Genomic DNA, 27,261 nt, shown 5'->3' on the forward strand with positions numbered 1-27,261 from the left:
CCCCTGCAATTGAACTCCAGATGCCTTCACCACCTACTGTGCATGTACAACCTTGCACTTGCTTTCACCTTATGCATTTGGCTTATGTGGGATCTGGAGAGAGATGAAACACGGGTCCTTGCGCTTTGCAGGCAAGCTCCTTAACCACTAAGCCATCTCTCCAGCCCCCTTTTTTTTCCTTTAAAAATTATTTATGAAAGAGAAAGGGAGAGAGAGAGAGAGAGAGAGAGAGAGAGAGAGAGAGAGAGAGAGGGAGAGAGGGAGAATGGGTACACCAGAGACTCTAGCCACTGCAAATGAACTTCAGATGCATGTGCCACCTTGAGCATCTGGACACCTATGTGGGCACTGGAGAATAGAATCTGGGTCCTTAAGCTTTGCAGGCAAGCAAGCACCTTAACTGTTAAGCCATCTCTCCAGACCTTTAATTACCTTTTTAGCTGTTCTCCATTGTATAATGGGAATCCCAAGCTATCTAACTTGTCCAATGAAACTTTAGCAATTGACTATATTGCAGTAGTGTGTAAACAGGTGATATTGGTTTCCCCAAAGTTGAAAAAGATATACTTAAATAGGACATTTCAAGTTAAAAAAAAAAAAATCAAACTGGGTATGGTGGCACACGCTTTAATCCCAGCACTCAGGAGGCAGAGGTAAAATTGCCGAGAGTTTGAGGCCATCCTGAGAGTATATAGTGAATTCCAGGTCAGCCTGAGCTAGATTGAACCCCCTCCACCTCGAAAAAAATAATCTCTATACAAGTTACAGATATAGCTCAGTAGTCTAGATCTTGCAGAAGATTCTGGATTCCATGTTATGGCACTAGGGGAAAAAAATGTCTGAAGAAAAAAAGCAGACACATGGGAAAAGCTGACCCCAGCTGAGAGCTTCCTCTGGTGCCCCAGACATAGGCAGTAGGAGCAAGTCCTATTCTCTTCTCCCTGGGACCCAGGGTCTGGCCCACACTTATAATCCCAGCATAAGGATACTGAGGTAGAAGGACTTCTGTGAGTTTGAGGCCAGCCTGGGCTAGAATTAGTTCCAGATCAGCTAGGGCTACAGTGAGACACTGCCTCAAAAGCAAAAAATAATAAATAAAATAAAATAAAATAAAAGCAGTCCAACAGTCCGGTTCAGTACAGTTTACTGTAGTGGTCAGACAAGGCATGAAATGTCTGTGAGTCAGAAGCGCACAGTCCAAACTCCTACCCCTAAAACCTCTTGGCTTTGAATTATTTTGTTATAACTTATGAGCTGGCTATTTTTGCTTTGTTTTGTTGAACAAGATTTTTACTTCTTCATGAATGTGGTGTAGGTCTTTGTGCAGATGATTGCAGAACCTGGAAAAACTATTGCTGGTATTGATGCATAGCATACTATTGTTTGTCTTTTAATTTTTTTTTCATTCTTTTTTATGAGAGAGAGGAGAGGGAGAATTGGCGCACCAAGACCTCTAGCCACCACGATGGAATTCCAGATGAGTGAGCCACCTTGTGCACATGCATGGCCTTTGTGCATGTGACACGTTGTGCATCTGCTCACATGGGTTCTGGGGAGTTGAACCTGGGTCCTTAGTCTTCACAGACAAGTGCCTTAACTGCTAAGCCATCTGTCTAGCCACCTTATTAGTTTTACACACACACACACACACACACACACACACACAAACAATTTGAACTTCAGAAGAAATACCTCTGTTTATCAGGTTGACTTGTACAGAATACACACGTAGTGAATTCCAGGTCAGCCTGTGCTAGAGCAAGACCCTACCTCAAAACACCCTCCCCCCAAAAAAGGAGAAGGAGGAGGAAAAGAAAGGGACTGGACAATAGCTCTGATATCTCCACCCTCCTCACTTTTCCAGAGATACAGGCGGTAGGGTCCCAGGCTTCAAGGACCTGAAAGTCTGCTAATGTCTGACTACCTATTACAGTTGCATCTCATAATTGAGTATGAAGTATAGATAACTATAAAGTACACTCATAATTGAGTGTAAAGTACATATAAAGTTTAAAGGCATGGACGGGGTCGGGGTACATCTTTCTTCCCAGTACTCAGGACGCCAAGGCAGGAAGATCATGAGATCGAGGCCAGCCTCGACTACATAGCGACTCTGTCAATAAAATAATAATAGCATGGGGAGGGGGGAAATAGATCTCAATTTCAGTTCATTTTGCAATTTGTGCAAACGTAGACACGCCAAGCTTATGGGCCTGTCGCCTCATCTTGTGAAACATGATCACGAGCCAGTGCAGAACTGTGCAAACTCAAAATGAGGCGGTCAGTTGTGAATATGTTACAAGTTGGGCGCTGCATCATCAGTGAGCACTCGGGATCATAACGAACCGCAGCCTTCTCCTCCCTGGTAGTGTCGGAAGGCTTGTCCAGACTTGTCAACCCGAGTCCTCACTACATCCTTGAGAATCTAGCGAGCCTCCTCCACCTCCTACATCGCCGCCCATCAGGGATGAAGACGGTTTGAGTTTGAAATCTCGGGTGGGGGCGGGAGGAGCGGGACAGCGGTAACCGAACGGGGAAGACGCCAGCCCCGCCCCCAGCAACCGGCGGCCCAGGCCCCGCCCCTCCTCCACGCTCATTGGTCCATTCAATCCAAGCAGGCGCCAATGGGCGGCGGCAGCGGGGATGTCAAAGGCCGGAGCCCGCGGCGGCGGCGTGCGCAGTTGAAGGCGGTGGCGGGCCACGGTGAGCTTCTGCGCGAGCGCTTCCAGGCCGGGACCCCCAGGCTGCCATGAGCTCCCCGACCGTACCCCGGGACCTGCAGCTGCCCCCGTCTCAGAGAGCCCAGTCCGCGTTCAAGGGTGAGCCGCGCTGGCGGGCGGCGGCTGCGGAGGGGACGAGGGCGGGCGGGCGAGCGAGCTCGGGCCTTGCAGCCTCACCCCGGCCGGGCCTCAGTCTCCCCAGAGCGTTCCCGCCATTCGGGGTCCCCGCGGGGGGCGGACGACAGCCGGGTCCGCTCGGTGGCCATGGGCGTGGGCAGCTTGGCCTGACTGTCTGGTCTCCCGAGCAGAATCTGGTTAGCTTAGCGGGGTGTCTGCTCGGCTCCCTGCGCTGGGGTCCTTCGATGGTGGTGGTGCTGGGACTGCGCCTGCGCGGGGCCCTCCTGCGCCCCCCCCCCCCCAAGCTAAGCTCCCAGCAAAAGCCTGGAAGCAGGACTTGATGTGATGGGGTGGTGTTTCCACCTTCTTCCCCTCCGGGCTTTGTGGAAACACAAAAGTTGAATGAGCTACCGAAGTGATGTTAGGAAACATTAGGAATTCTCGCCCAACCCAAGTCTGGTGAGTCGATGAGAACTTGGGAGACCAGTGTCCGGTGTCTACCACTGAGTTTCTCATAGCTTGGTTTTCTGCAGTCATTCCAGACTTTTCACGCAATACAGAACGGGATTGTTAATCAGTGATTGTGAGCGCCTTCTATGGTAATGTCATTACTTGGGTTTATTTCTCAGTCGAAGTAAATACTAAATGAGTTTTCTATTGGATGGAAAGAAGACACTACTTACACAAGACCATCATAATAGGAGGAAAAGATGATGACATCAAAAGAAAAAAGGGACTGATTGAGAAGGGGAGGGGGTGTGATGGACAGTGGAGTTGCAAAGGGTAAAGTGGGGGGGTAGGGAGGGAAGTACCATGGGTTCTTGTGTATAATTATGGAAGTTGTCAATAAGAAAAGGTACCATCTCAAGTAAATCAGTTTTCCAAGGAAAATAATATCTTAGCCAATCATATTTGCTGTTATAGTAGATGGTTTTACTAAAATTGACTTGTTGCTATTTTATTAGAACAAAGAAGACAAAAACTCAAGGAACATCTATTAAGACGAAAATCCATGTTTGCATACAAACAGGAAAATGAGATATCCAGGTGAGGTCAACTTCATTTCAGTTCTTAAAAATTATATCAGAGCTGGGTGTGGTGATGCATGCCTTTGATTCCAGCACTGGGGAAGCAAAAAAAAAAAAAAAAAAAAACAAACACTTATATTAGATCTGTCTAATAAACAGCATATGCCACATCCATAATCTCCAGTTCTATGGTAGCCACATTTAAGACGTTCTTAACAGATAAATTGAATCTTAACTTTTTTTTTTTTTTTTCCGAGGTAGGATCTCACTGTATCCCAGGCTGACCTGAAATTCACTGTGTATCTCAGGGTGGCCTTGAACTTACAGTGATCCTCCTTCCTCTGCCTCCCAAGCACTGGAATTAAAGGCATGTACCACCACACCTGGCCTGCCTCTTAATTAATTAATTTTTTTTTTTTTTTGAGGTAGGGTCTCACTCTAACCCAGGCTGACCTTGAATTCACTATGTAGTCTCAGGGTGGCCTCGAACTCATGGCGATTCTCCTACCTCTGCCTCCCGAGTGCTGGGATTAAAGGTGTGCACCACCTTACCTGGCTTTGAATCTTAATTTTTAAAATATATTTTATTTATTTGAGAGAGAGAGAATGGGCATGTCAGGGCCTGTAGCCACTGAAAAGGAACTCCAGAAACATGCACCACCTTATGCATCTGGCTTTATTGTGGGTACTGGAGAATGAACTCAGGTCCCTAGACTTTGCAGGCAGGTGCCTTAACCACTAAGCAATGTCTCCAGCCCCTAATCTTAATTTTATTAAGGCAATTATAATTCTTGATAATAATACCTCAACATGTAGTATTAAAAAGCATTAAGAGACCTGGAGAGATGGTTAAGTGGTTGAAGGCACTTGCTTGCAAAGCCTGTCTGCCTGAATTCAATTCCCCAGTGCCTGTGTAAAGCCAGATGCACAAAGTGGCACGTGTCTGGAGTTTGTTTGCAATGACAGGAAGCCCTGGCCTACCCATACTCTTTCTCTGTCTCTCTCTCGTACTAGAAAGGGATTTAAGGATAAGGATGTATTCAAAGATAGAGATCATCTCACCCAGCACTGTAAAAAACAACTTGATATTTTGCACTTCCAGCATGTCTCAAATTGTGCTAGTAGCTACTTTACATGGGCATCATTTTCTGCATGTATTTATTTGTTTGAGTACGTGTATTTATTTATTCATGTGTGTGGGGATGGAGACACCAGGACCTCTTGTCACTGCAAAGAATGCCAGATATTTGTGCCATTTTTGCATCTGGCTTTATGTAGCTGCTGGGGAATTGAACCTGGATCAACAGACTTTGCAGGCAAGTGCATTTAATGGCTAAACCTTATCCCTGCCCAGGAGGAACAATTCTAAAGCAAAGTGTGTATGTTTGTAACAAAATATTGATTTATTTGAATCTATACCATGCTATAAAAGTCAGTTTTTGTTTTGTTTTGTTTTGAGATAGGGTCTATGTAGCTCTGGCTGGCCCCAAACTTATAACTCTTCTGCCTCAGTCCTCCAAATGCTGGGATTAAGTAAGTATATGCCACCACTCCTGGCTAACAGTGTTTCTATAACTTATTAAAGCTTTTATTTCTTTTTGTTATTCATTTTGGTTTTTCGAGGTATGGTTTCACTGTAGCCCAGGCTGACCTGGAATTCACTATGTAGTCTCAGGGTGACCTTGAACTCACAAGTGATCCTCCTACCTCTGCCTCCCAACTGCTGGGATTAACAGTGTGTGCCCCCACGCCTGGCTCTTCATATTAAAAGCTTTTTAAAAATTTGGTTCTTGGGGGCTGGAGAGATGGCTTAGCGGTTAGGTGCTTGCCTGTGAAGCCTAAGGACCTTGGTTCGAGGCTCGATTCCTCAGGACCCACGTAAGCCAGATGCACAAGGTGGCACATGCATCTGGAGTTCATTTGCAGTACCTGGAGGCCCTGGTGTGCCCATTTTCTCTCTATCTGCCTCTTTCTCTCTCTGTTGCTTTCAAATAACTAAAAATAAACATTAAAAAAAAATTTGGTTCTGAGCTGGCGGGATAGCCTAGCAGACAAGGGGGCACATGTATCTGGAGTTCATTTGCAATGGCTGGAGGCCTTGGTGCACCCATTCTCTCTCTCTCCCACTCTCTCTCTGTTAAATAAATAAATAATATTTTTTTAAAAATTTGGTTCTATGCGATCGGAGAGATGGCTTAACAGATAAGGTGTTTGACTACAAAGCCAAAGGACCCAGATTCAATTCCCCAAGACCCACGTAAGTAGATGCACAAGGGGCACATGTGTCTGGAGCTCATTTGCAGTGGCTGCAGGCCCTGGCATGCCCATCTCTCTTTGTCTCTCTTCTCTCACTCTCTTCCTCTGCTTGCAAATAAATAAAATTAAAAAAAAATTGGTTCTATGGATTGAACTTAGGGCTCTCAAATGCTAACTATACATATGACACATTAAACTATTCCCAAGGCCCTGAGACTACTCAGTGTATATGAGTTTAGGTAGCTATTCTACTTCTTCTTTTTCCTTTTTTTTCTGGGGGGGGGGGTTGGTAAACTTTATTTTTATTTTATTTTATTTATTTATTTATTTTTGGAGGTATGGTTTCACTCTAGCTCAGGTTGACCTGGATTTTATTATGTAGTCTCAGGGGGTCCTTGAACTCATAGCGATCTTCTTACCTCTGTCTCCTACGTGCTGGGATTAAAGGCGTGCGCTACTGTGCCTGGCTCCTTGTTTTGTTTTTGTGTTTGTCTTTTGAGGTAGGGTCTTGCTGCAACTCAGGCTGACTTGGAATTCACTATGTAGTCTTGGGCTTGCCTCAAACTCACAACAGTCCTCCTACCTCTGCCATTGGCTTTTCATTAGGTTTTCAGTACCAGGCAAGAATTCCTTCCTGTGAAGCAGGCCTCAAGTACAATCAGAGAACAGCTGGTTTCCCCATCACAGATATGCCACCATGCACCAGTTGGTACATTTGGCCTGGCTGGACAGCTATAAAGCTTGCAGTGTCCACTGCTGGTTAACATCATTGATGACGTTTGTCCCCCAAAAGACTGTATAGCTCTTTTTAGCATCCTGACAGCTGGACAACAGGTAGGAGGCTTCCAGCTCAGCTTTAGCTTGATTTCTAAATGACCTGTAGCCCAAACATGTAGAATCTTCAGCAATAGGGTCTGTAGAATCTTCAGCAATAGGGTCTTACTGTCTAGTTCAGGTGGGCAACCAAGAGCCTTGGCAATAGTCTAATGCTTTGGGGACATCAGGGGCCTTCCTGACTCTTCACTGGAAACTATCCCATCCCTGGCACTGAAATGTTTCTAATAAAAATTTATGTTTCCTGGCAATATTATTCACCTTCAGAAGATAGTTATGCTCAAACACCATATATATATGTTTGAGCATAACCATATATATATGCATATATATATATTATTATTTTTTGGTTTTTTGAGGTAGGGTCTCACTCTAGTCCAGGATGACCTGTAATTAACTATGTAGCCTTAGGGTGGCCTCGAACTTACGGCGTTCCTCCTACCCCTCCCTCCTGAGTGCTGAGATTAAAAAGCGTGTGCTACCACACCAGGCTTCAAACTTACATATTTTTTAACATTGGCTAGTGAAGAAGTCAGTTTCCATATTGCTTATTCATAATTCATAGATTTTGATTAACCCTCCTCCCACCTACTCCTCTCCCCTGTGCCCTCCCCTTCGACCATCCCCCTACTAGTATTCTGCCCCTCTGCCTACATATCTGCTCTATCCTCTCCTTAAGCCCTCCCTCTCTTCCTTCCCTGATAGTCTCTTTCTAGCTTCCTGGTCTCTACTACTGACTTATTATTCCAGTTCACATACAAGTATAAACATTTGAATCTCGGATCCACATGTGAGAGTGAACATGTGATATTTGACTTTTTCAGCTTAGATCACATCATTTAGTATAGTCCTTTCATGAGCCATCTATTTCTCTGCAAATTTCGTAATTCCTTTTGTCTTTACAGCTGGATAAAACTCCATTGTGTAAATATGCCACATCTTTATTATCCATTCATTTGAAGGACAGCTAGGTTGGTTCCATTTTCTAGCTATTGTGAATAGAGGAGCACTAAACATGGGTGGCACCTTTCTTTTTTTTTTTTCGGTTTTTCAAGATATGGTCTCACTGTAGCTCAGGCTGACCTGGATTTCACTATGTTGTCTCAGGGTGGCCTCAAGCTCATGGCAATCCTCCTACTAGTGCCTCCTGAGTGCTGGGATTAAAGGTGTGCACCACCACACCTGGCTCGGCATCTGTCTTTATGGTAATGGGTAGAGTCCTTCAGGTGTATGCCAAGGAGTGGTATAGCTAGGTCATATGGTAAATCTATTTTTATCTGTCTCAGAAACTTCCACACTGATTTCCACAATGGCTGTACCAGTTTACATTCCCACTAGCAATCGAGAAGTGTTCCTTTTCTCCCCACACCAGCATTTATTGTCTTTTGATTTTTTTTAACCATATGGACTGACTTATCTCTTTTTTTTCTTTTTAATTTATTTATTTGAGAGAAAGGCAGAGAAAAATGGGTACACCAGAACTTCTAGCCACTGCAAATGAACCCCCAGCGCATGTGTCCCCTGTGCATCTGATGGCTTATGTGGGCCCTGGGGAATCAAACTGAGGGCCTTTGGCTTTGCAGGCAAGTGCCCTAACCACTGAGCAATCTCTCCAGCCCTGTCCTTTGATTTCTTGATGATGATAGCCATTCTGACAGGAGTGAGATAGAATCTCAAAGTTATAGTTTGCATTTCCCTGATGGCTAAGGATATGGAACCTGTTTTTAGATGTTTATTGGCCATTTGTGTTTCTTCTTTTATTTATTTATTTGCAAGCAGAAAGAGGGAGAGAATGAGCTCACCATGGCCTAGTGCCACTGCAGATGAACTCAGCATATACGCTGCTCTGTGCATCTGGCTTTACGTAGGTGTTGGGGAATTGAACCAGGCCATGAGGCTTTGCATGCAGGTGCCTTTAACTGTTGAGCTCTCTCTCTCCAGCCCTGTAATTCTTTTTTGGAGAGCTCTGTTCAGTTCTATAGCCCATTTTTTTTTCTTTTTACAAGGTAGGGTCTCACTTTAGCTCAGGCTGACCTATGTAGTCTCAGGGTGGCCTTGAACTCATGGTGATCCTCCTACTTCTGCCTTCTGAGTGCTGGGATTAAAGGCGTGCACCACCATGCCTGGTCTATAGCCTATTTTTAACAATTTATTTATTTGCAAGCAGACATAAGGAGAAAAAGAGTATGGCATGCACCACTTTGTTCATCTGGCTTACATGGGCACTGGGGAATCATACAGTGTATGTGGCCATCTCACTGGCACTTTTTGTTTTGTCTTAATGTTTATGTATTATGGATGTGACCCATCTCATGGTAGACCATTGGATTTCTCTTCTTGATGTATTCTTGTTTCCCCATTATTCTCCTCCATTCCACACATACATGCTTCGGGGAGCCTGGGAACCGGGACCTGCTCATCCCACGGATGGGCAACACCTACCCACCACATAGGAGCCACCAGAAACCAGAGAGCCAGGATCTACTCTCCTCACAAGTGCTCTGGGGACTACCTCATAGACATTTTTATTAAAAAAAAAAAAATTATTTATTTATTTATTTATTTATTTGAGAGAGTCAGAGAAAGAGGCAGATAGAGAATGTGGTGCACCAGGGCCTCTGGCCACTGCAAACGAACTCCAGGCGCGTGCGCCCCCTTGTGCATCTGGCTTACGTGGGTCTTGGAGAGTTGAACCGGGATCCTTTGGCTTTGCAGGCAAATGCCTTAACCACTAAGCCATCTCTCCAGCCCCATAGCCCATTTTTTGATCAAGTTTATAATTTCTTAATATAGGTACTTAAAGCTATATGTTTCCCTCTTAAAACTGCCTTCATTGTATCACATAGGATTTTTAAAAACTTTTTTATTAACAACTTCCATAATTGTAGACAGTAAGCCATGATAATTCCCTCCTCCACTGTTGCAGTTCGGTTCACATTGTTGGCAGAAATCACCCTACCAAGAGCAGCTTGTGGGAATAAAAGGCTTATTTTGGCTTACAGACTTGAAGGGAAGCTCCATGGTGGCAGGGGGAAATGATGGCATGAGCAGAGGGTAGATATCACTTGGCCAACATCAGGTGGACAACAGGAACAGGAGAGTGCCAAATACTGGCAAGGGGAAACTGGCTATAACACCCATAAACTGGCCCCCAACAATACACTGCCTCCAGGAGGTATTAATTCCCAAATCTCCATCAGCTGGGAACCTAGCATTCAGGACACCTAAGTTTATGGGGGACACCTGAACCAAACCACCATATCCACTTTCCCCTTCACAAATCCACCCTCTATCATATCCCTTCCTCCTCTCAATTATTCTCTCTTTGATTTTGATGTCATCATCTTTTCCTCCTCTTATGAAGGTAAAGTGAAATGCACTAAGTGGTGCATGTGTCTAGAGTTCATTCGCAGTGGCAGGAAGCTCTGGCACACACATACTCTCTGTCTGCCTTTTTCTCTCCATAACTAATTATTGGTACTTCTCATACAAGTATATATTTATTCCCAGTTTGGGGCATATATTGCCTTTGTGTAATACAGCCCAATTAACCCTTTTTTTTTTTTTAAGGTAGGTTCTCAACTCTAGCCCAGGCTGACCTGGAATTCACTATGTAATCTCAGGGTAGCCTTGAACTCACAGTGATTCCCCTACCTCTGCCTCCCAAGTGTTGGGATTAAAGGTGTGTATCACCATGCCCAGCTTCCAGTGAACTATTAGAGTCACTTTATGTCTTACCTATCTTGAGTGTGAAGCTGGTTCCCTCTTTAGTGCACTATGGACTCAGATCTGCTGGTTAGATTGGTCTGCTCTTCAGATAAGTGGGGCTGTATGTTGTAGGGGGCAGGGTGACTCAGATCCCTTGTAGTCCTGAGGTCTCCAGTGGTTTCTAGTGCTGGCTTATGGAGAGTGGAGGTTGTGGGAAACTAATGTGGTTCTGGAGCTGCTCAACTGAATACTTTTGTCTTCTCCTTCAGGTTTTTTGAGTTTGCAGGGTAGGTCAGTGGAGAATCCCCTGTATTTGCTATTGCTGGCTCAGGCAAGGGCTGGCAAGTAGTAAAGGTTTTGTTAGGTAAGAAAATAACAGATTTGGGGCTGGAGGGATGGCTTAGTGGTTAAGGCGTGTGCCTGAAAAGCCAAAGGACCAAGGTTTGATTCCCCAGGACCTATGTTAGCCAGATGCACAAGAGGGCGCACATGTCTGGAGTTCATTTGCAGTGGCTGGAGGCTGGTGCACCCATTCTCTCTCTCTCTCTCTCTCCCCCTCTCTCTGCGTGAATAAAATATTTTTTAAAATGTACATGATACATATTAAGTGTTAACAAAATCTGGTATTTTTACTTATTTATTTGACAGAGACAGAGGGAGGCAGAGAGAGAGAGAGAGGGAGAGAATGGGCACGCCAGGACCTCCAGCCACTGCAAATAAACTCCAGATGCATATGCCTCTGTGCCTCTGGCTTTATGTGGGTCCTGGGTTATTGAACTTGGGTCATTAGGCTTTGTGCTGAGCCATCTGTCCAGCCCCTAAAAATATTTATCAACTTATTTGAGAGAGAGAGAGAGAGAATGGGCATGCCAGGGCCTCTAGCCACTGCAAACAAACTCCAGATACATATGCCACCTTGTGCAGCTGGCTTATATGTGTACTGGACGACCAAACCTGGGTCCTTAGGCTTCACAGGCAAGTGCATTAACTGCTAAGCCATCTTCAGCCCTCACATTTTAACATAATCTCTGAATTGGGAGTTTGTCATAGAATTTTTGGCATGTCTAATTGACAGTATTTTCCCCTTTATTTGTTAATACCAAATTAGTATGTTTACTTGCTGAAACATTAGTATGGCTTCTACTAAATAGTCTATGGCTGTAAAAAGGAGTTCAGGCTAACATTCTATGATATTGAAATTTTTAAGAAAATACTTTGGGCCTGGGGAGATGGCTCAGTGGGGAAAGTGGTTATGGTACAAGCATGAGGACCTGAGTTCAGAGCTCTGGAATCCACATAAAATGCTGCATGTTGCAGTGTAATTCCAGAATTGGTAGGTGGAGACAGGGAATCCCTGAGGCTCACCAGCTAGTTAGCTAGTCTAGCTAAATTGGTGAACACTAGATTCAGTGACAGACTTGTCACAAAGAATAAGGTGGAAAGTGATTGAGGAAGGCACCAGACATAGAACTCTGGCCTCTACATGCACGTACCTACCTGAACATATGTGTCCATACACATATAGATTATTAAAAGATTCTTTCTCTGTGTGTTTGTGTTTGTGTACATGCACATGTGTATGGGTGTTCCAGGACCTCTTGCTTCTGCAAATGAAAGCCAAAAGCACCACTTTTTGTAGCTAGCTTACATGGACAGGTTAGGAATTGAACATGGGCTGACAGGTTTTGCAAGCAAGTACCTTTAACCACTGTGTGCATTGTTCTCAACTGCATACCTAACAGATTTAAAAACAAAAACTGATGTAGCTGGGCCTGGTGGGTCATATCGTGCCAGTAATTTCAGCATTCTGGAAGAGGCTGAGGTAGGAGATCAGCTAAAGTTTGAGGTCAGCCTAGGCTAGGGTGAAATCCTGTTTAAAAAAAAAAGAATATATGTATATCTTAACCTGGAGTAGTGATGCCTGCCTGTAATCCCAGCACTTGGGAGGTAAAGGTAGGAGGATTGATCTGAGTTCAAGGCTAGCCTGAGACTACATAGTAAATTCCAGGTCAGCCTGGGCTAGAGTAAGACCCTACCTCAAAAAAACACTATATATGTCAAAAAATCCACACTATAATGAAGTTTGCTTAAGATAAATTAAATAAAAGCAAAACAACAACAACAACAAAAGGGCTGGAGAGATGGTTTAGCGGTTAAGTGCTTGCCTGTAAAGCCTAAGGACCCCAGTTCAAGGCTCAATTCCCAGGACCCATGTTAGCCAGATGCACAAGAGAGCGCATGCATCTGGAGTTCGTTTGCAGTGGCTGTAGGCCCTGGCACACCCATTCTTTCTCCCTCTTTCTCTGTCACTTTCAAATAAATAAATAAAAATAAAAAATAAAAAAAGAAAGAAAACAAACACAAGACAGAAAAACATGGGAGCGCGGAGATGGCTTAGCAGTTAAAGGTACTTGCTTTGCAATGCGTTGCCATCCCCAGGTTCAATTACCCTGTACCCACATAAAGCCAGATGCACAAAGTGGCACATACATCTGTAGTTCATTTTCAGTGCTAAGAGGTCTTAGAGCATCCATTCTGTCTCTCCACCTCTTATCACAAATAAATAACTTCTTGTTTGTTTGTTTTTCAAGGTAGGGTCTTGCTGTAGCCCAGGCTGACCTGAAATTTACTATGTAGCCTCAGGGTGACCTTGAACTCATAGTGATCCTTCCACCTCTGCCTCAGTGGTGGGATTAAAGGTGTGTGCTCCCACGCCTTGGCATAGATGTTTTTTTAAAAATATAAATAAGCCGGCATGGTGGCGCACGCCTTTAATCCCAGCACTGGGGAGGCAGAGGTAGGAGGATTGCCATGAGTTTGAGGCCACCCTGAGGCTACATAGTGAATTTCAGGTCAGCCTGGGCTAGAGCAAGACCCTACCTCAAAAAAACAAAAATAAATAAAATTATGGAGCCAGAGATTCCCATGGTAGAGCATGGGCTTATCATGCAACAAGGCCTTGGATTTGATCCCTAGCAACATATATGCATAAAGCTATGAAATTAGTAGTTAATATCCCCCACTACTTTCCCCCAAAAGGAAATCTGTTTGGTAAAGGATTAATTTATTTCATTTTTTTTTTAAGTAGTAGAGGCCAGAAAACGATGGCATCTGAAAATCAGGTTCAAGAAGGGACAAAAGTTCTGAAACTCAAAATGAAAATGGTGAGATATGGACATATCATTCATATACCTTTCCTATATTCTTTCTGAAAGAAATGTTTTGAAATATGATTTGTCTTAAATAACTCTTTTAGGCTGATAAAGAAAATGTGAAAAGACCTACAGACAGCAAAAATAATATAATAGAAAAAAACTGTATCCCTTTAAAACCTAATGAGTTAAGCAATTCAGATACAGCAACTGAAATACCTAATTTTGAAGATGATAATCAAACTCAGTTAACAATTAAAGATCATTCCCAAAGTCAAAATATGACATTAAGCAGGGCATTTCACCTTAAAAACAATAATAAAAAGAAACTCACGACTGCAGAAAACCCAAAGCAAGATGCTAACTTGCCCAAGAAACCTGTGCTTGGATGTTATCGTGGCCAAATTGTGCAATCTAAGATCAATTCATTTCGAAAACCTCTACAAATCAAAGATGAGAGTTCTGCAACAATGAAGAAACTTTCAGCTCCTTGCTCTAAAGCCACGAAGCCTCAACCTCCAAGCACTGGCAGCGCTGGAACCTCAAATATGGCAGCTTCTGCGAAAGTCGCAAGCACTAAATCTGTGAGCACTGCATCGCAGAGCAACGCACTTGTGCGACCTCCCATTAGAAGCCACCACAGTGACACCCAGAGCGGCTCAAAGCGAGGCTTCGCCAGGATCCCCAGCACTGTTACAATCAGAAAAGAGCTACATGCAAAAGAGTTATTACGACCAAAAACAGTCTCATCTACTGTGGAGAACAGTTCTCAGGATATAAAAAGAGATAAGACACTATCAAGAAGTATATCATCCGAAGTTGCAGCAAAGACTGCTTCATCTTCTCATTCCAAACCAATACAAAAGTTCAAAACCACTGACCAGCGCAGGCATACTATAGCAAGAACAAATACTGACGTATCAGCTCAGCTCAAAGAAACTGCAGAAGAGAGAAAGTGAGTAGTAGATGGAATTTATTAATTGTCAGTAGAGTGCCATTTGTGTATTTTGCTTATAATTTCCTTAAATGTCTTTTACCAGTTATTTTCTGACATATGCAGGTAGTTGTGTGTATGGAAAGTTATTGTATTTTGGTGGGACTTGCCAGTAGTTTTTGATAATCTGAGCTAAGGGCTTAATAACAATTGGGAATACTTTATAATCTTTCCAGTTAAGAATGCATGCTTAGCTGGGCTTGGTGTGCACACCTTTAATCCCAGCACTTGGGAGGCATTGTTAGGAGGATTTAAGAGGATTGCCATGAGTTCGAGGCCATCGTGAGACTCCATAGTGATTTCCAGGTCATCCTGGGCTAGAGTAAGACCTTACCTCGAAAAACAAACAAACAAACAAACAAAAAATATATAAATACATATATATATGTATATAAATTTAAAATGCCTTCTTTAAAAAAAGAAACAAAAAACCTGCATTCTTGGGTTCTTTGACTATATAATATTATTTTCAAGATTTCTTTTGTATAGATAAATACAGTGTATATGACACTAGTTTAGAACTAAAGATTTTTTTGTTTGTTTTTTTGAGTTAGGGTCTTGCTCTAATCCAGGCTGGCCTGGAATTCACTATGCAGTCTCAGGGTGGCCTTGAAGTCACAGCGATCCTCCTACCTCTGCTTCCCAAGTGTGGGGATTAAAGGCATGTACCACCAGGCCTGGCAACTTTTTAAACTTTTTAAATTTTCATTTCATGGAGTTCTATCATGAAAACTCAAAGTAACATTTATATGCTGCTTCTGACTGTAGAGCTCGTCTGAATGAGTGGAGAACTAGCAAAGGCAGAGTGCTGAAACGGCCTCCTAATTCAGTAGTTCCCCAGCCTGAGTCTGAAGGACAGAGTGAGAAACCAATTGGGTCCTTTTGGACTACCATGGCAGAAGAAGATGAACAAAGATTATTTTCTGAAAAAGTCAACAAAACATTTTCTGAATGCCTGAACCTGATTAATCAGGTAGAGTATTTTTTTGACTCCTACTTCTGTCTCTGCTGGACTAAAGGTGTGTGCCGTCACACCCGACTTCACTGGTCTTGACTGTACTAAAATCATTAATTGTTCATAGTTTGTAAGTCATGTGTTTTATTTCTTGCCATTTCAGGGATGCCCAAAAGAAGAAATATTAGGTACACTGAACGACTTGATTAGAAATATTCCAGATGCCCAAAAACTTGTTAAATATTGGATATGTCTTGTACGTATTGAACCAATCACAAGCCCTATTGAAAATATTATTTCAATCTATGAGAAGGCCATTCTGGCAGGGGCTCAGGTAAGATAAAAATGTACTGATTTTTATTTTTACAGTGTAAACAATTCAGAATTACATTGCAGTGTGATTTGACAAAGTTATGATTATGTACTAATAACTTCATATTTTAAAAATATTTATGTATGAGAGAGTGAATAGGTGCACCAGGGCCTCCAGACACTGCAAAAGAACTCCAGATGCATGCATCACCATGTGCATCTGGCTTACATGGGTTCTGGAGAATTGAACCTGGATCTGTAGGTTTTGTAGGCAACCTCCTTAATCATTAACCCATCTCTCTAGCCCAATAAGTGCATATTTAAAGGCCACAAGGAGCCTTGGGTATAGCTCAGTAGTACAATCTGGGGACCCTATGTTTGATTTTAGCACTAAAAATAATAATGGATACAAGAATCATATTATACATGTTGCTTTTAAGACTCCCAAACTTTAGCTGGGCGCATACCTTTAATTGCAGCACTCAGGAGGCAGAGGTAAGAAGATTGCCCTAAGTTCAAGGCCACCCTGAGACTACATAGTGAATTCCAGGTCAACCTGGGCTGGAACGATGGCTTAGAGCTTTGCCTGCAAAGCCAAAGGACCCAGGTTTGATTCCTTAGGACCCACTTTAGCCAGATGCACAAGGGGGCACATGTGTCTGGAGTTCATTTGCAGTGACTGCAGGCCCTGTTGTAACCTTTCATTCTTTCTCCCTTTTTTTCTCTTTCTCTGACAAATAAATAAATAAAAAGACTTATGAAACTTTTTACATGTGCTACAAATGCTCAGACCTTAGAAAATGGATATAAGCTGAAATATAAATTTGATGGAACTTTCTGTGACAAATATTTTAGCATAAAATACCTTGTTTTGCCAGGTGTGGTGGCACAGCAGGCCTTTAATCCCAGCACTCAGGAGGCAAAGGTAGGAGGATTGTGGTGAGTTCGAGGCCACCCTGAGACTACATAGTGAATTCCAGGTCAGCCTGGGCCAGAATGAGACCCTACCTGAAAAAACAAACAACCAAAAAAAAAAAAAAAAATAAGTAAATAAACTAAATAAAAATATATGTGTGTGTGTGTGTATATGTATATATTTTTGTCTTTGTCTTTTTTCGAGGTAGAGTCTCACTGTAGCCCAGGCTAGCCTGGCTATACTCTCCAGCTAGCCTTGAACTCACGGCGACCTTCTTACCTTTGCCTCACCATGCCCTGCTTACAACATATCTATCATCTGTGTATTTCCTAATTGGGAAGCTTACAGAAACTGAATTTATAAGATATTTTGCTTATTGAATAGAAATCAAATGGAATTAACTATTAAATTTTCTCAAGCTTTGGCTTTGTTGGAGAACTCTTATGAATTCATCATGCCCACATAAAGAAGATGAAATTGTTTTTCAGCAAGTGAAAATGATACCAAACTAGTTTGTTAATGTTGTTGCCACCATAATAATGTGATGCAATACATTTCACCTCTTGTATTATGTTCATACACAGAGCTTTGTATATAAAATGAACATTTCTTGAAGAATTTTTGTTTGGTTTTTATGAATAGATGTGCCTTGAGGTAGAAAGTCTCACTCTAGCCCAGGCTGATTTGGAACTCTGTAGTTTCAGCCTGGTCTCAAACTCACAGCAACCTTACTACCCTGACATTCCATAGACAGCTTTTCAAAAAGTTTTTTTAGGGGGCTGGAGAGATGGCTTAGCAGTTAAGCGCTTGCCTGTGAAGCCTAAGGACCCTGGTTCAAGGCTCAACTCCCCAGGACCAACGTTAGCCAGACACACAAGAGGGCACATGTGTCTAGAGTTCGTTTGCAGTGGCTGGAGGCCCTGGTGTGCCCATTCTCTCTCTGTCTCTTCCCCTCTTTCTCTCTGTCACTCTTAAATAAATAAAAAATAAACAAAAAATTTGAAAAAAAAAGTCTTTAGGGGCTGGAGAGATGGCTTAGCGATTAAGACACTTGCCTGCAAAGCCAAAGGATCCCTTTTCAACTCTCCAGGACCCACATAAGCCAGATGCACAAGGGGTACATGCATCTGAAGTTCGTTTGCAGTGGCTGGAAGCCCTGGTGATCCCATTTTCTCTCCCTCTCTCTCTCTCTCTGTTCCTCTCTCTTTCAAATAAATAAATAAATGATATATATATATATATATATATATATATATATATATATATATATATATATATATTTTAAAAAGTCTTATGTCAGGTGTGGTGGTGCATGCTTTTAATCCCAGCACTCGGGAGGCAGAGATAGGTGGATCGCTGTGAGTTCAAGGCCACCGTGAGACTCCATAGTGAATTCCAGGTCAGCCTGGGATAGAGTGAGACCCTACCTCGAAAAACCAAAAAAAAAAAAAAAAAGTCTATTTAGGGCTGGAGCTATGGCTCAGCAGTTAAAGGTGCTTGCTTACAAAGCCTGATGTAGTGGTTTGGGTTCCATTTCCCATTATCCATGTAAAGCACAAAGTGGCACATGTATCTAGAGTTTGATTACAATGGCAGGAAGCCCTGGTGTTCCAGTTCTGTCTGTCTCTCCCTCTTTTCTTCTCTTCCTCTCTCAAATAAAAAATTTTTTTAAAGTCTTTTTAGCTTTTCTTATTAATTTTCCATCTATTAGCCCTACTTAGATCAAGCAAGCAACAATAGTTGCAAAAGGCTTAAACATACTGGGAGAAAAAATTTAATGGTGAAATTCTGTCCTTTAAGTTCATTTTCTTATTAAGTTGCAAAAAACTTTTTTTTTTTTTTTTTGGTTTTTCGAGGTAGGGTCTCACTCTGGCTCAGGCTGACCTGGAATTTACTATGTAATCTCAGGGTGGCCTCGAACTCTTGGCGATCCTCCTACCTCTGCCTCCCGAGTGCTGGGATTAAAGGCGTGTGCCACCACGCCCGGCTCAAATATTTTCAATCTTAGCAACAGGTGTTCTGGGCTGCATGGTACAAGAACTATCATTGCCTTATTTTAAAATACAAACTTGTAATTTTTGTTTAACATTTTCAACTTTTACATCCTAATTTCTGAGAATATAAAATTTACATGGATTTGCTTTCTTCATTTAAAAAAAAATTTAAGCCTATTGAAGAGATGCGACACACAATTGTAGAAATCCTAACGATAAAGAGTCAAGAAAAAGTTAATCTTGGTAAGTTTTAATTCTTGTTTCCTTTAAGTGAATTGTGATTTGCTAAAAGCTCTTCAGTGATTTAGTTTTTTTTTTTTCTTTTATCATATTTAATGTTAAAAAAATGGGGGGCTGGAGAGATGGCTTAGTGGTTAAGCGCTTGCCTGTGAAGCCTAAGGACCCTGATTCGAGGCTCAGTTCCCCAGGTCCCACGTTAGCCAGATGCACAAGGGGGCGCACGCGTCTGGAGTTCGTTTGCAGAGGCTGGAGGCCCTGGCGCGCCCATTCTCTCTCTCTCTCCCTCTATCTGTCTTTCTCTCTGTCTCTGTCGCTCTCAAATAAATAAATAAAAAATTAAAAAAAAAAATGGGGCCGGGCGTGGTGGCGCATGCCTTTAATCCCAGCACTTGGGAGGCAGAGGTAGGAGGATCGCCATGAGTTCAAGGCTACCCTGAGACTACAGAGTTAATTCCAGGTCAGCCTGGACCAGAGTGAGACCCTACCTCAAAAAACCAAAAAAAAAAAAAAAAAAAATGGGGACACCTGGGCGTGGTGGCACACGCCTTTAATCCCAGCACTCAGGAGGTAGAGGTAGGAGGATGGTCATAAGTTCAAGACCACCGTGAGATTACATAGTGAATTCAGGTCAGCCTGGGCTAGAGTGGGACCCTACCTTGAAAAGCAAAAAAAAAAAAAATGGGACTAAGCTGGGCATGGTGGCACATGTCTTTGATACCACCACTCAGGAGGCTGAGGTGGGAGGATTGCTGTGAGTCTGAGGGACATCCTGAGCCTACATAGTGAATTCCAGGTCAGCCTGGGTTAGAATTAGACCCCACCTTAAAAAAAAAAAAAAAAGGAGGGGGGGTGGACTAAGAAGATCACTCAGCTGTTAAAAGTGCTTATTTATGAAGCTTGCTGGCCCAGGAGTCAGTTCCCAAGCCATCCCTATAAGTAAGCCAGATGCATAAAGTGGCACCAGCTTGGGGCTGGAGAGAATGGAAAGATGGCTTAGTGATTAAGGCACTTGCCTGTGAAGCCTAAGGACTCAAGTTCAATTTCCCATGTAAGCCAGTACCCACATAAGCCAAATGTGTAAGGTGGCATCTACATCTGGAGTTTGTTGCATTGGCTAGAGGCCCTGTCATGCCCATTCTATCTATCTCTGCCTATCTCTATCTCTCTCATACATAAATATTAAAAAAAAAAAAAAAAGAAAAGAATTTGGCAGTATTCTGAAGGCTAAGGCTGGAGGATCTTTAAGGCCATCCTAGGCTATAGAGCAAGACCCTGTCTCAAAAGAAGGAAGGAAGAAAAGATTCCTTTAAAATGAGGCTGGGCTGGAGAGAAGGCTTAGCGGTTAAGCGCTTGCCTGTGAAGCCTAAGGACCCGGTTCGAGGCTCGGTTCCCCAGGTCCCACGTTAGCCAGATGCACAAGGGGGCGCACGCGTCTGGAGTTCGTTTGCAGAGGCTGGAAGCCCTGTCACGCCCATTCTCTCTCCCTCCCTCTATCTGTCTTTCTCTCTGTGTCTGTCGCTCTCAAATAAAAATAAATAAATAAATTTAAAAAAAAAATAAAATAAAATGAGGCTGTTTTTTTGTTGTTGTTTTTTTTAAATTTTGTTTTTCAGTCAGGGTCTCAACTCTAGCTGACTGTGACCTGGAGCTCACTCTCTTTGCCCAGGCTGTCCTCAAACTCATGGTCATTCTCCTAACTCAGCCTCCATAGTGCTGGGATTAAAGGCATGAGCCACCACATCTGGTCAAAAATGAGGCAGCGTGGTGCTGGTGGCATAGCTCAGCGCTAGCCTGCTTGAGGCCCCACATTCAGTGACCAGCACCACAAAAGTAAACCCCAAATAACAAACAAACCACAGGGTGATGCAGTTTGATTAGATACTTAGGTTAAAAATGCTTGTGTGTGTGTGTGTGTGTGTGTGTGTGTGTGCGTGTGTGTTGGGCTTGAAAGGTGGCCTAGTGGTTAAGCACTTGCCTGTGAAGCCTAAGGACATGGGTTCAAGGCTTGACTCCCCAGGACTCACGTTAGCCAGATGCACAAGGGGGCGCACGCGTCTGGAGTTCATTTGCAGTGGGCCCATTCTCTCTCTGTCTCTCTTCTCTCTCTGTCTCTCTGCTTGCAAATAAATAAATTAAAAAAAAAACAAACATCCCAGTACCACATAAAGCCAATTCACAAAGTGGTGCATGCATCTGGAGTTCATTTGCAGTGATAAGACCCTGGCAAGCCCATTTCCCCTCTTTCAAATAAATAAATGCAATTGAATATAAATCTGTGTCTTATAAACACTACACATCACCCAGGCAGCAAATATTTGAGTACATTTTATATACTGTCTGCTGTTTTCTCTTATTAATTTTCAGAAGATTAACTTTTTGTAAGGTTGGGACTCTCTTTGTTTCTCAGACTGGCTTAAATCCCTGGCTCCAATGACCTCTTGCCTCAGCCTATCAAATAGCATTAGAAACACAGCGTTACAATTGGCCATATAAACAGTTCATTTTCTATGACTTGTGATATGTGCTGCCAAGTTACCGCAAAATTAATTGCAAATTTAGAAATTTAGGTCATAGGCAAAGCTTCAAATAAAAGCAAAGATCATACTAAAATTCTAAACTAAGTGTGTTTAAGTTTTTGATTGCATGCAAGATTTTAAAAAATATCCTATTCTTTGAGGTTAATATGCTAATGGCAAATTAATGTAACACTGTATTCCAGAAGGTCATGCATATGTTGGAGTATGATTAGTTCAACAGGAAATGTTTTAATTGATGAGGTCTGTTAATGTGTCCAGGGGAACATGTATATGATCTGACTTTGTAAATAATATAACTATTATTAATGAATGAAGAATCTTAAGGAATGGCTAGAGAGAGGAAACACAGAAAAACCTTGTAAGCTGAAAACAAAGGAAACTTCAAGAATAACAGAGTCTTTTCTGTTAGTTACTGAAAGAAACAAAGTAGAAATATTTTTTTTGGAAAAGCATCTTCCATTATAATTTTTCCTGGCTGTAGGGGTGATCTGGAAGCATAAAGCCAATATTTAATATTCTATTTTTATATATTTGAGAGAGAGGGAGAGAATGGGCATGCCAGGGCCTCCAGCCACTGGAAACAAACTCCAGATGCATGTGCCACCATGTGCTTCTGCTTATGTGGGTCCTGGAGAATTGAACCTGGGTTCATTGGCTTTGCAAGCAAGTGCCTTAACTGTTAAGCCCATAAAGCCAGCATTTAAATTGGATTCAGTTTCTCTCTTTTTTCCTTTGTAAAATTACATTAGTATTTTCTAGCAGATAGACTGCAGCCTTGAAATAGAATAAAATAAAATAAAACAAAAAGTTATTCATAAAGTTAGGGCTTTCTGAAAGGCCTGTCTTACATATATATTTTTAAATATTTTAATTTATTTATTTATTAGAGAGAGAGAGAGAGAGAGAGAGAGAGAATGCGACAAACAAACTCCAGATGCATGTGCTACCATGTGCATCTGGCTTACATGGGACCTGGAGAATTGAAACTGGGTCCTTCAGTTTCACCGACATGTGCCTTAACCACTAAGCCATCTCTCCAGCCTGTCTTACATGTTTTATACTTGGTACTTACTTCCTACCGTAACCTCTACTACCTTTCTGAGGGTATACCAACTTTATCATATTATTATGAATTGTCTCTGCCATTCTGGACAGAGAGAAATCTTACATCAATCAAGTCTTATCTATGTTTCCAATAAATTTGCCAAAGTTCATTACCATCTAGCTCCTGTCTTCCTGTTTGAGTTCATCGTGACCACCCCACATCATACCTTCTTCCTTACCCTACATTCTAAACACACTGCTTGTTCAAGATATCTTGACAGGTAATTTTCTCTTATGCTTCATTACAAGATGGCCTTTGGCCTTGTCACATAATAGTTTTTCAAAATCCAGCCTAAATGTCACTTTTGAGGCCTTCCCTAGGTATCTCCTTGTATCATGGTAGCTCCTTTTAATGGATTCCACTTACCCTGTGTTCTTAACTTCATTTCCAGCATTTATCTCATTTTATAGTTGCTTCCAACTATATCTCTCTTGTGACATGCAAACCTAGGGTCTGGGATGATTTCTTTCTTATATTTGTACTTATAATCTCCACATAGGAGATGTTAACTATTTGTTATTTCCACAATATCTATGTAGGAAAAAATGATGGTTAGGGGATGGAAGAGTGTTTCTTTCATTTTGAAATTTTGGTCAACTAAGAAAAAAATCTTCTGATTTTGTTTTCAAAATATAGCCAACAGCTTGAATCTATCAATGTATTTTCTACAGGAGAAAGCGTTGAGGAGGCTAATGCAACCAAGGAACACATCCAAGAACTCAATACTGATGATACAAGTGTCATTCTAGAGCTGGAAGAAATGGAAAGTGAGCAGTGTAGAAATGTGGAGTTTCAAGATGGTGAAAAGGAACATGACAAGACCAGAGACCCAACCAGTGACATTACAACCCCTGACTCCAGGACTGGAGCAGGCTGTGTCATCAAATACAATGTATCTACTACACCGTGCTTGCAAAGGTCAAATTTTAAAATGTGCTATGAATTATTTTATGCTGAGGAATAATCATTTTTTTATGCCAAGGGTCAAATCCAGAGCTAGGAGCATGATATATCCCTATCCCTCAATGTGGTATTTTTAAGACTTCACATATCTTTATATTAGAATTACCAGTTGTTAACATAGAAGCGTTTCAGGGGAAAAAAAATTAAAAAATAGCCAGGTGTTGCAGTCTGGTTCGCATTGCTGGTGAAAATCACCCAAGAGCAGCTTGTGGGAAAAAAGAGGTTTATTTTGGCTTACAGGCTCGAGGAGAAGCTCCACGATGGCAGGGGAAATGATGGCATGAGCAGAGGGTGGACATCACCCCCTGGCCAACATAAGGTGGACCATAGCAACAGGAGAGTGTGCCAAATACTGGCAAGGGGAAACTGGCCATAACACCCATAAGCCTGCCCCAAACAATACACTCCCTTCAGGGACATTAATCCCAAATCTCCATCAGCTACGAACCTAGCATTCAGAACACCTAAGTTTATGGGGGACAGCTGAATCAAATTGTCTTTAATCCCAGCTGAGGTAAGAGGATCACTGTGAGTTCAAGGCCACCTTGAAACTACATAGTGAACTCCACATCAGCCTGAGCTAGAAGAAACTTTAACACACACACACACACACACACACAAAGTTGTGTATGGTGGTGTACACCTTTAATCCCAGCACTGGGGAGGCAGAGGTAGGAGGGTTGCTGTAAATCTGAGGCCAATTTGAGATTACAGGTGAATTCCAGGTCATCTTGAGCTAGAGTAAGACCCTATCTCAAAAAGAAAAAATAAATGCTGGGCATGGTGGTTCACAACTTTGATCCCAGCACTCAGGAAGTGGAGGTAATGATTACCATAAGTTCAAGCCCACCCTGAGACTACATAGTGAGTTCCAAGTCAGCCTGGGCTAGAGTTGAGACCCTACCTCCAATAAAAAGGAAAAAATAAAATACAAACAAGAAAAAATACATAGAAGAGTTCTTAAGAGATAAAATTATGCCTATAATCCCAATATTTGGAAGGCTAGACCTTTCTCAAAATACCAAAACAAGGCCTGTTGTGGTGGCGCACGCCTTTATTTAATCACAGCACTCAGGAGACAGAGGTAGGAGGATTGCCATGAGTTCAAGGCCATCCTGAGACTACAGAGTGAATTCCAGGTTAGCCTGAGCTAGAGTGAAACCCTACCTCAAAAAAACAAAGCAAGAAAAAGTTATAAATTTATCTTATTTTCTGTGTATTATTAATAATGACAGATTTGAAACTGAGAAGTTACCTATTCTATGGCTACTCAGTTGTCTCCAGTGTGTACAAATGGTAACAACAAATAGGGAAACATCAAGTCCTCACTTTGAGGATCTTGTGGTCCCTGTCCTGTCTATAAGACAAACTCACATGGTTGTGGTATGTAAGACATAGTATGATAAATAGCAAAAAGTACATGGTGAAAATGTTAATATGCTTTTGAATTTTGGAAATAATTTTGTGGGGTTTTTTTTTTCAGTATGAAAAAGAAGATGCAACATGATAAAATAAATTCTGCATTTAAAGAGCTAAGGTTTCTAACACCAGTGAGACGTTCCCAGCGTCTTCAAGAGAAGACTTCTCAGTTGCCGGATATGTTAAAAGACCATTACCCTTGTGTGTCTTCCCTGGAGCAGTTGTCAGAGTTAGGGGGTGATGCCTTTATATGCCGTCCTAATGCAGCACTCTGCCCTACAATCTCGGAGATCAATCAAGCAGGAGAGAAATGAGGGCTTGTATAATTCCTGGGGTGCTGGGCATTGTACAGCTTTGTGTTTCCCTTGTTCCTGGAGTGGGCCAGGCACTGAAATTCATGGCATCAACTTGTATTAACACGCATGCTATAGGAACAGTTGTGGTTTTGTGTCAGAAATCTAACCCTGTTAGTCAATCTTAGCAGACCAGGTTTTTCTTTACTATAGAAGACTTTCTCAGCCAGTTTGTTGTGTTTCTTAGAGATGGTGTGAGCTTGGTTGCTTCACCAAATAAAAGTGCCGTAATGAAGCATCAGAAACATTATATATTGTTAAATTTTCTATTTTAAATTGACATGTTTTATAATTTTTTAATGATATGCCCCTCTGCCTTTAAACAGAATACTGACATTTTTTCCCCCTTCGATCAGTATAAAATTGGGGTTGGGAATAGAGCTCAGTTGTAAAACATGTGCTTGGTATGTCTGAGGCCCTGGGTTCAGTCCTTTGGTCTTAAAAAAAGGTTAAATATTTGTATGTGGAGCACCTCCCTTCAACTATTAAGACATAAAAAGTTTGGCTTGCTTTTCTACAAACTCTTGCTCCCTGGCTCATGCTTGGTTGCATCCTGGGAACTTCACTGTCACCTTTCTGTGGTGGTGAGATTGCACCTGTGGCCTCTTCTCATTACAGCTGAGGTGTGAAAGTGTGAATGCCCCTTTCTGAGAGGTGCTGCACAAGGAAGAAGTGGTGTCAGAATCTAATCTGAGTTAATGTTGCAACTTGAACTTTCATAGCTTCATCCAATAGTTCAATATAAACTATGTTAGAAGAGAATTTGGGGAAGTAATATATATTTAATGCCATTCTAGTTCATGTAGCATTTCTAAGATAGTCAATACTTAAACATTTTTATTTTCCAGCATATGAAAATGTCACTGTTGGGTCGGGCGTGGTTGTGTACGCCTTTAATCCCAGCATTTGGGAGGCAGAGGTAAGGAGGTTCACCATGAGTTTGAGGCCACCCTAAGACTACATAGTGAATTCCAGGTCAGTCTGGACTAGAGTGAAACCCTACCTCAAAAAAAAATAAAATAAAATAAAAATGTCACTGTTAAATCATGTCCCCTAGGACATGATAGTCACAAACAGCAAACAGTTCTCCCTTCACATAAATACCATTAATGAAAGAGATTTTGTAATGTCGTGAACTAATATATAAATGGCCTAAGTCCTGTTTCAACTCATTTCAAATAAGTGAATTGCAAAAGATAAGTTTAATAATTCTTTATGCTCGTGACTTTTGTATAATAACTTTTATTGTCTTGTTCTGGAGAGTAGTATTTTTAACTGTGTACTTAATATGTATGCAATAAAAATATCTGTATGATGATATTCTATTGTCTTTATTTTTGTGGTTATTAATGGGAACTGGATACAGGACCCTACCACTGAGCTACAGTGTCAGCCCCAAAGACATTTATTTCAGGAAATATTTTATAAAGATGGTGTATGCCTAACATGGGTAAGACCCTGGTTTCATTCCCGGCACTATAAACACATTACTTTGTTTTTATTTTATTGATTTGACAGAGAAAGAGGGGGAGAGATAGAGAATGGGCACACCAGGGCCGCCAGCCATTGTAAACGAACTCCAGACGCATGTGCCCCCTTGTGCATCTGGCTAACAGGTCTTGGGGATTCGAACCTAGGTCCTTTGGCTTTTCCGGCAA

The 27,261-nt window shown here is 42.0% G+C and overlaps 1 protein-coding gene across 2 annotated transcripts; it reads left to right on the plus strand.

Annotated features, from left to right (window-relative positions):
• The first annotated feature begins 2,674 nt into the window (after positions 1 to 2,674).
• Positions 2,675 to 26,923, plus strand: Ckap2 (cytoskeleton associated protein 2). 2 transcript variants are annotated; one of them, XM_045155181.1, is made up of 9 exons: positions 2,675 to 2,819; positions 3,803 to 3,884; positions 13,749 to 13,827; positions 13,920 to 14,770; positions 15,578 to 15,782; positions 15,928 to 16,098; positions 19,160 to 19,229; positions 23,540 to 23,786; positions 25,315 to 26,923. In XM_045155181.1, the coding sequence occupies exons 1-9, from the start codon at positions 2,750 to 2,752 to the stop codon at positions 25,562 to 25,564; spliced, it is 2,025 nt and encodes a 674-aa protein (XP_045011116.1). In that variant the 5' UTR covers positions 2,675 to 2,749; the 3' UTR covers positions 25,565 to 26,923. The 2 variants fall into 2 exon arrangements, with proteins under 2 accessions (XP_045011116.1, XP_045011117.1); XM_045155182.1 differs by having other exon boundaries at positions 13,752 to 13,827.
• Positions 26,924 to 27,261: the final 338 nt, after the last annotated feature.

The sequence above is a fragment of the Jaculus jaculus genome, chromosome 7 (genome assembly GCF_020740685.1).
Source record: "Jaculus jaculus isolate mJacJac1 chromosome 7, mJacJac1.mat.Y.cur, whole genome shotgun sequence".
Taxonomy (NCBI): domain Eukaryota; kingdom Metazoa; phylum Chordata; class Mammalia; order Rodentia; family Dipodidae; genus Jaculus; species Jaculus jaculus.

What these genes read in the sequence shown, in the direction of transcription:
- Ckap2 (XM_045155181.1), top strand. Translation starts at nt 2,750, where the DNA reads ATGAGCTCCCCGACCGTACCCCGGGACCTGCAGCTGCCCCCGTCTCAG. An exon ending in CAGGAAAATGAGATATCCAG is followed by an intron (nt 3,885 to 13,748) that starts GTGAGGTCAACT and finishes TTTTTTTTTAAG; the next exon opens with TAGTAGAGGCCAGAAAACGA. An exon ending in GCCTGAACCTGATTAATCAG is followed by an intron (nt 15,783 to 15,927) that starts GTAGAGTATTTT and finishes TTGCCATTTCAG; the next exon opens with GGATGCCCAAAAGAAGAAAT.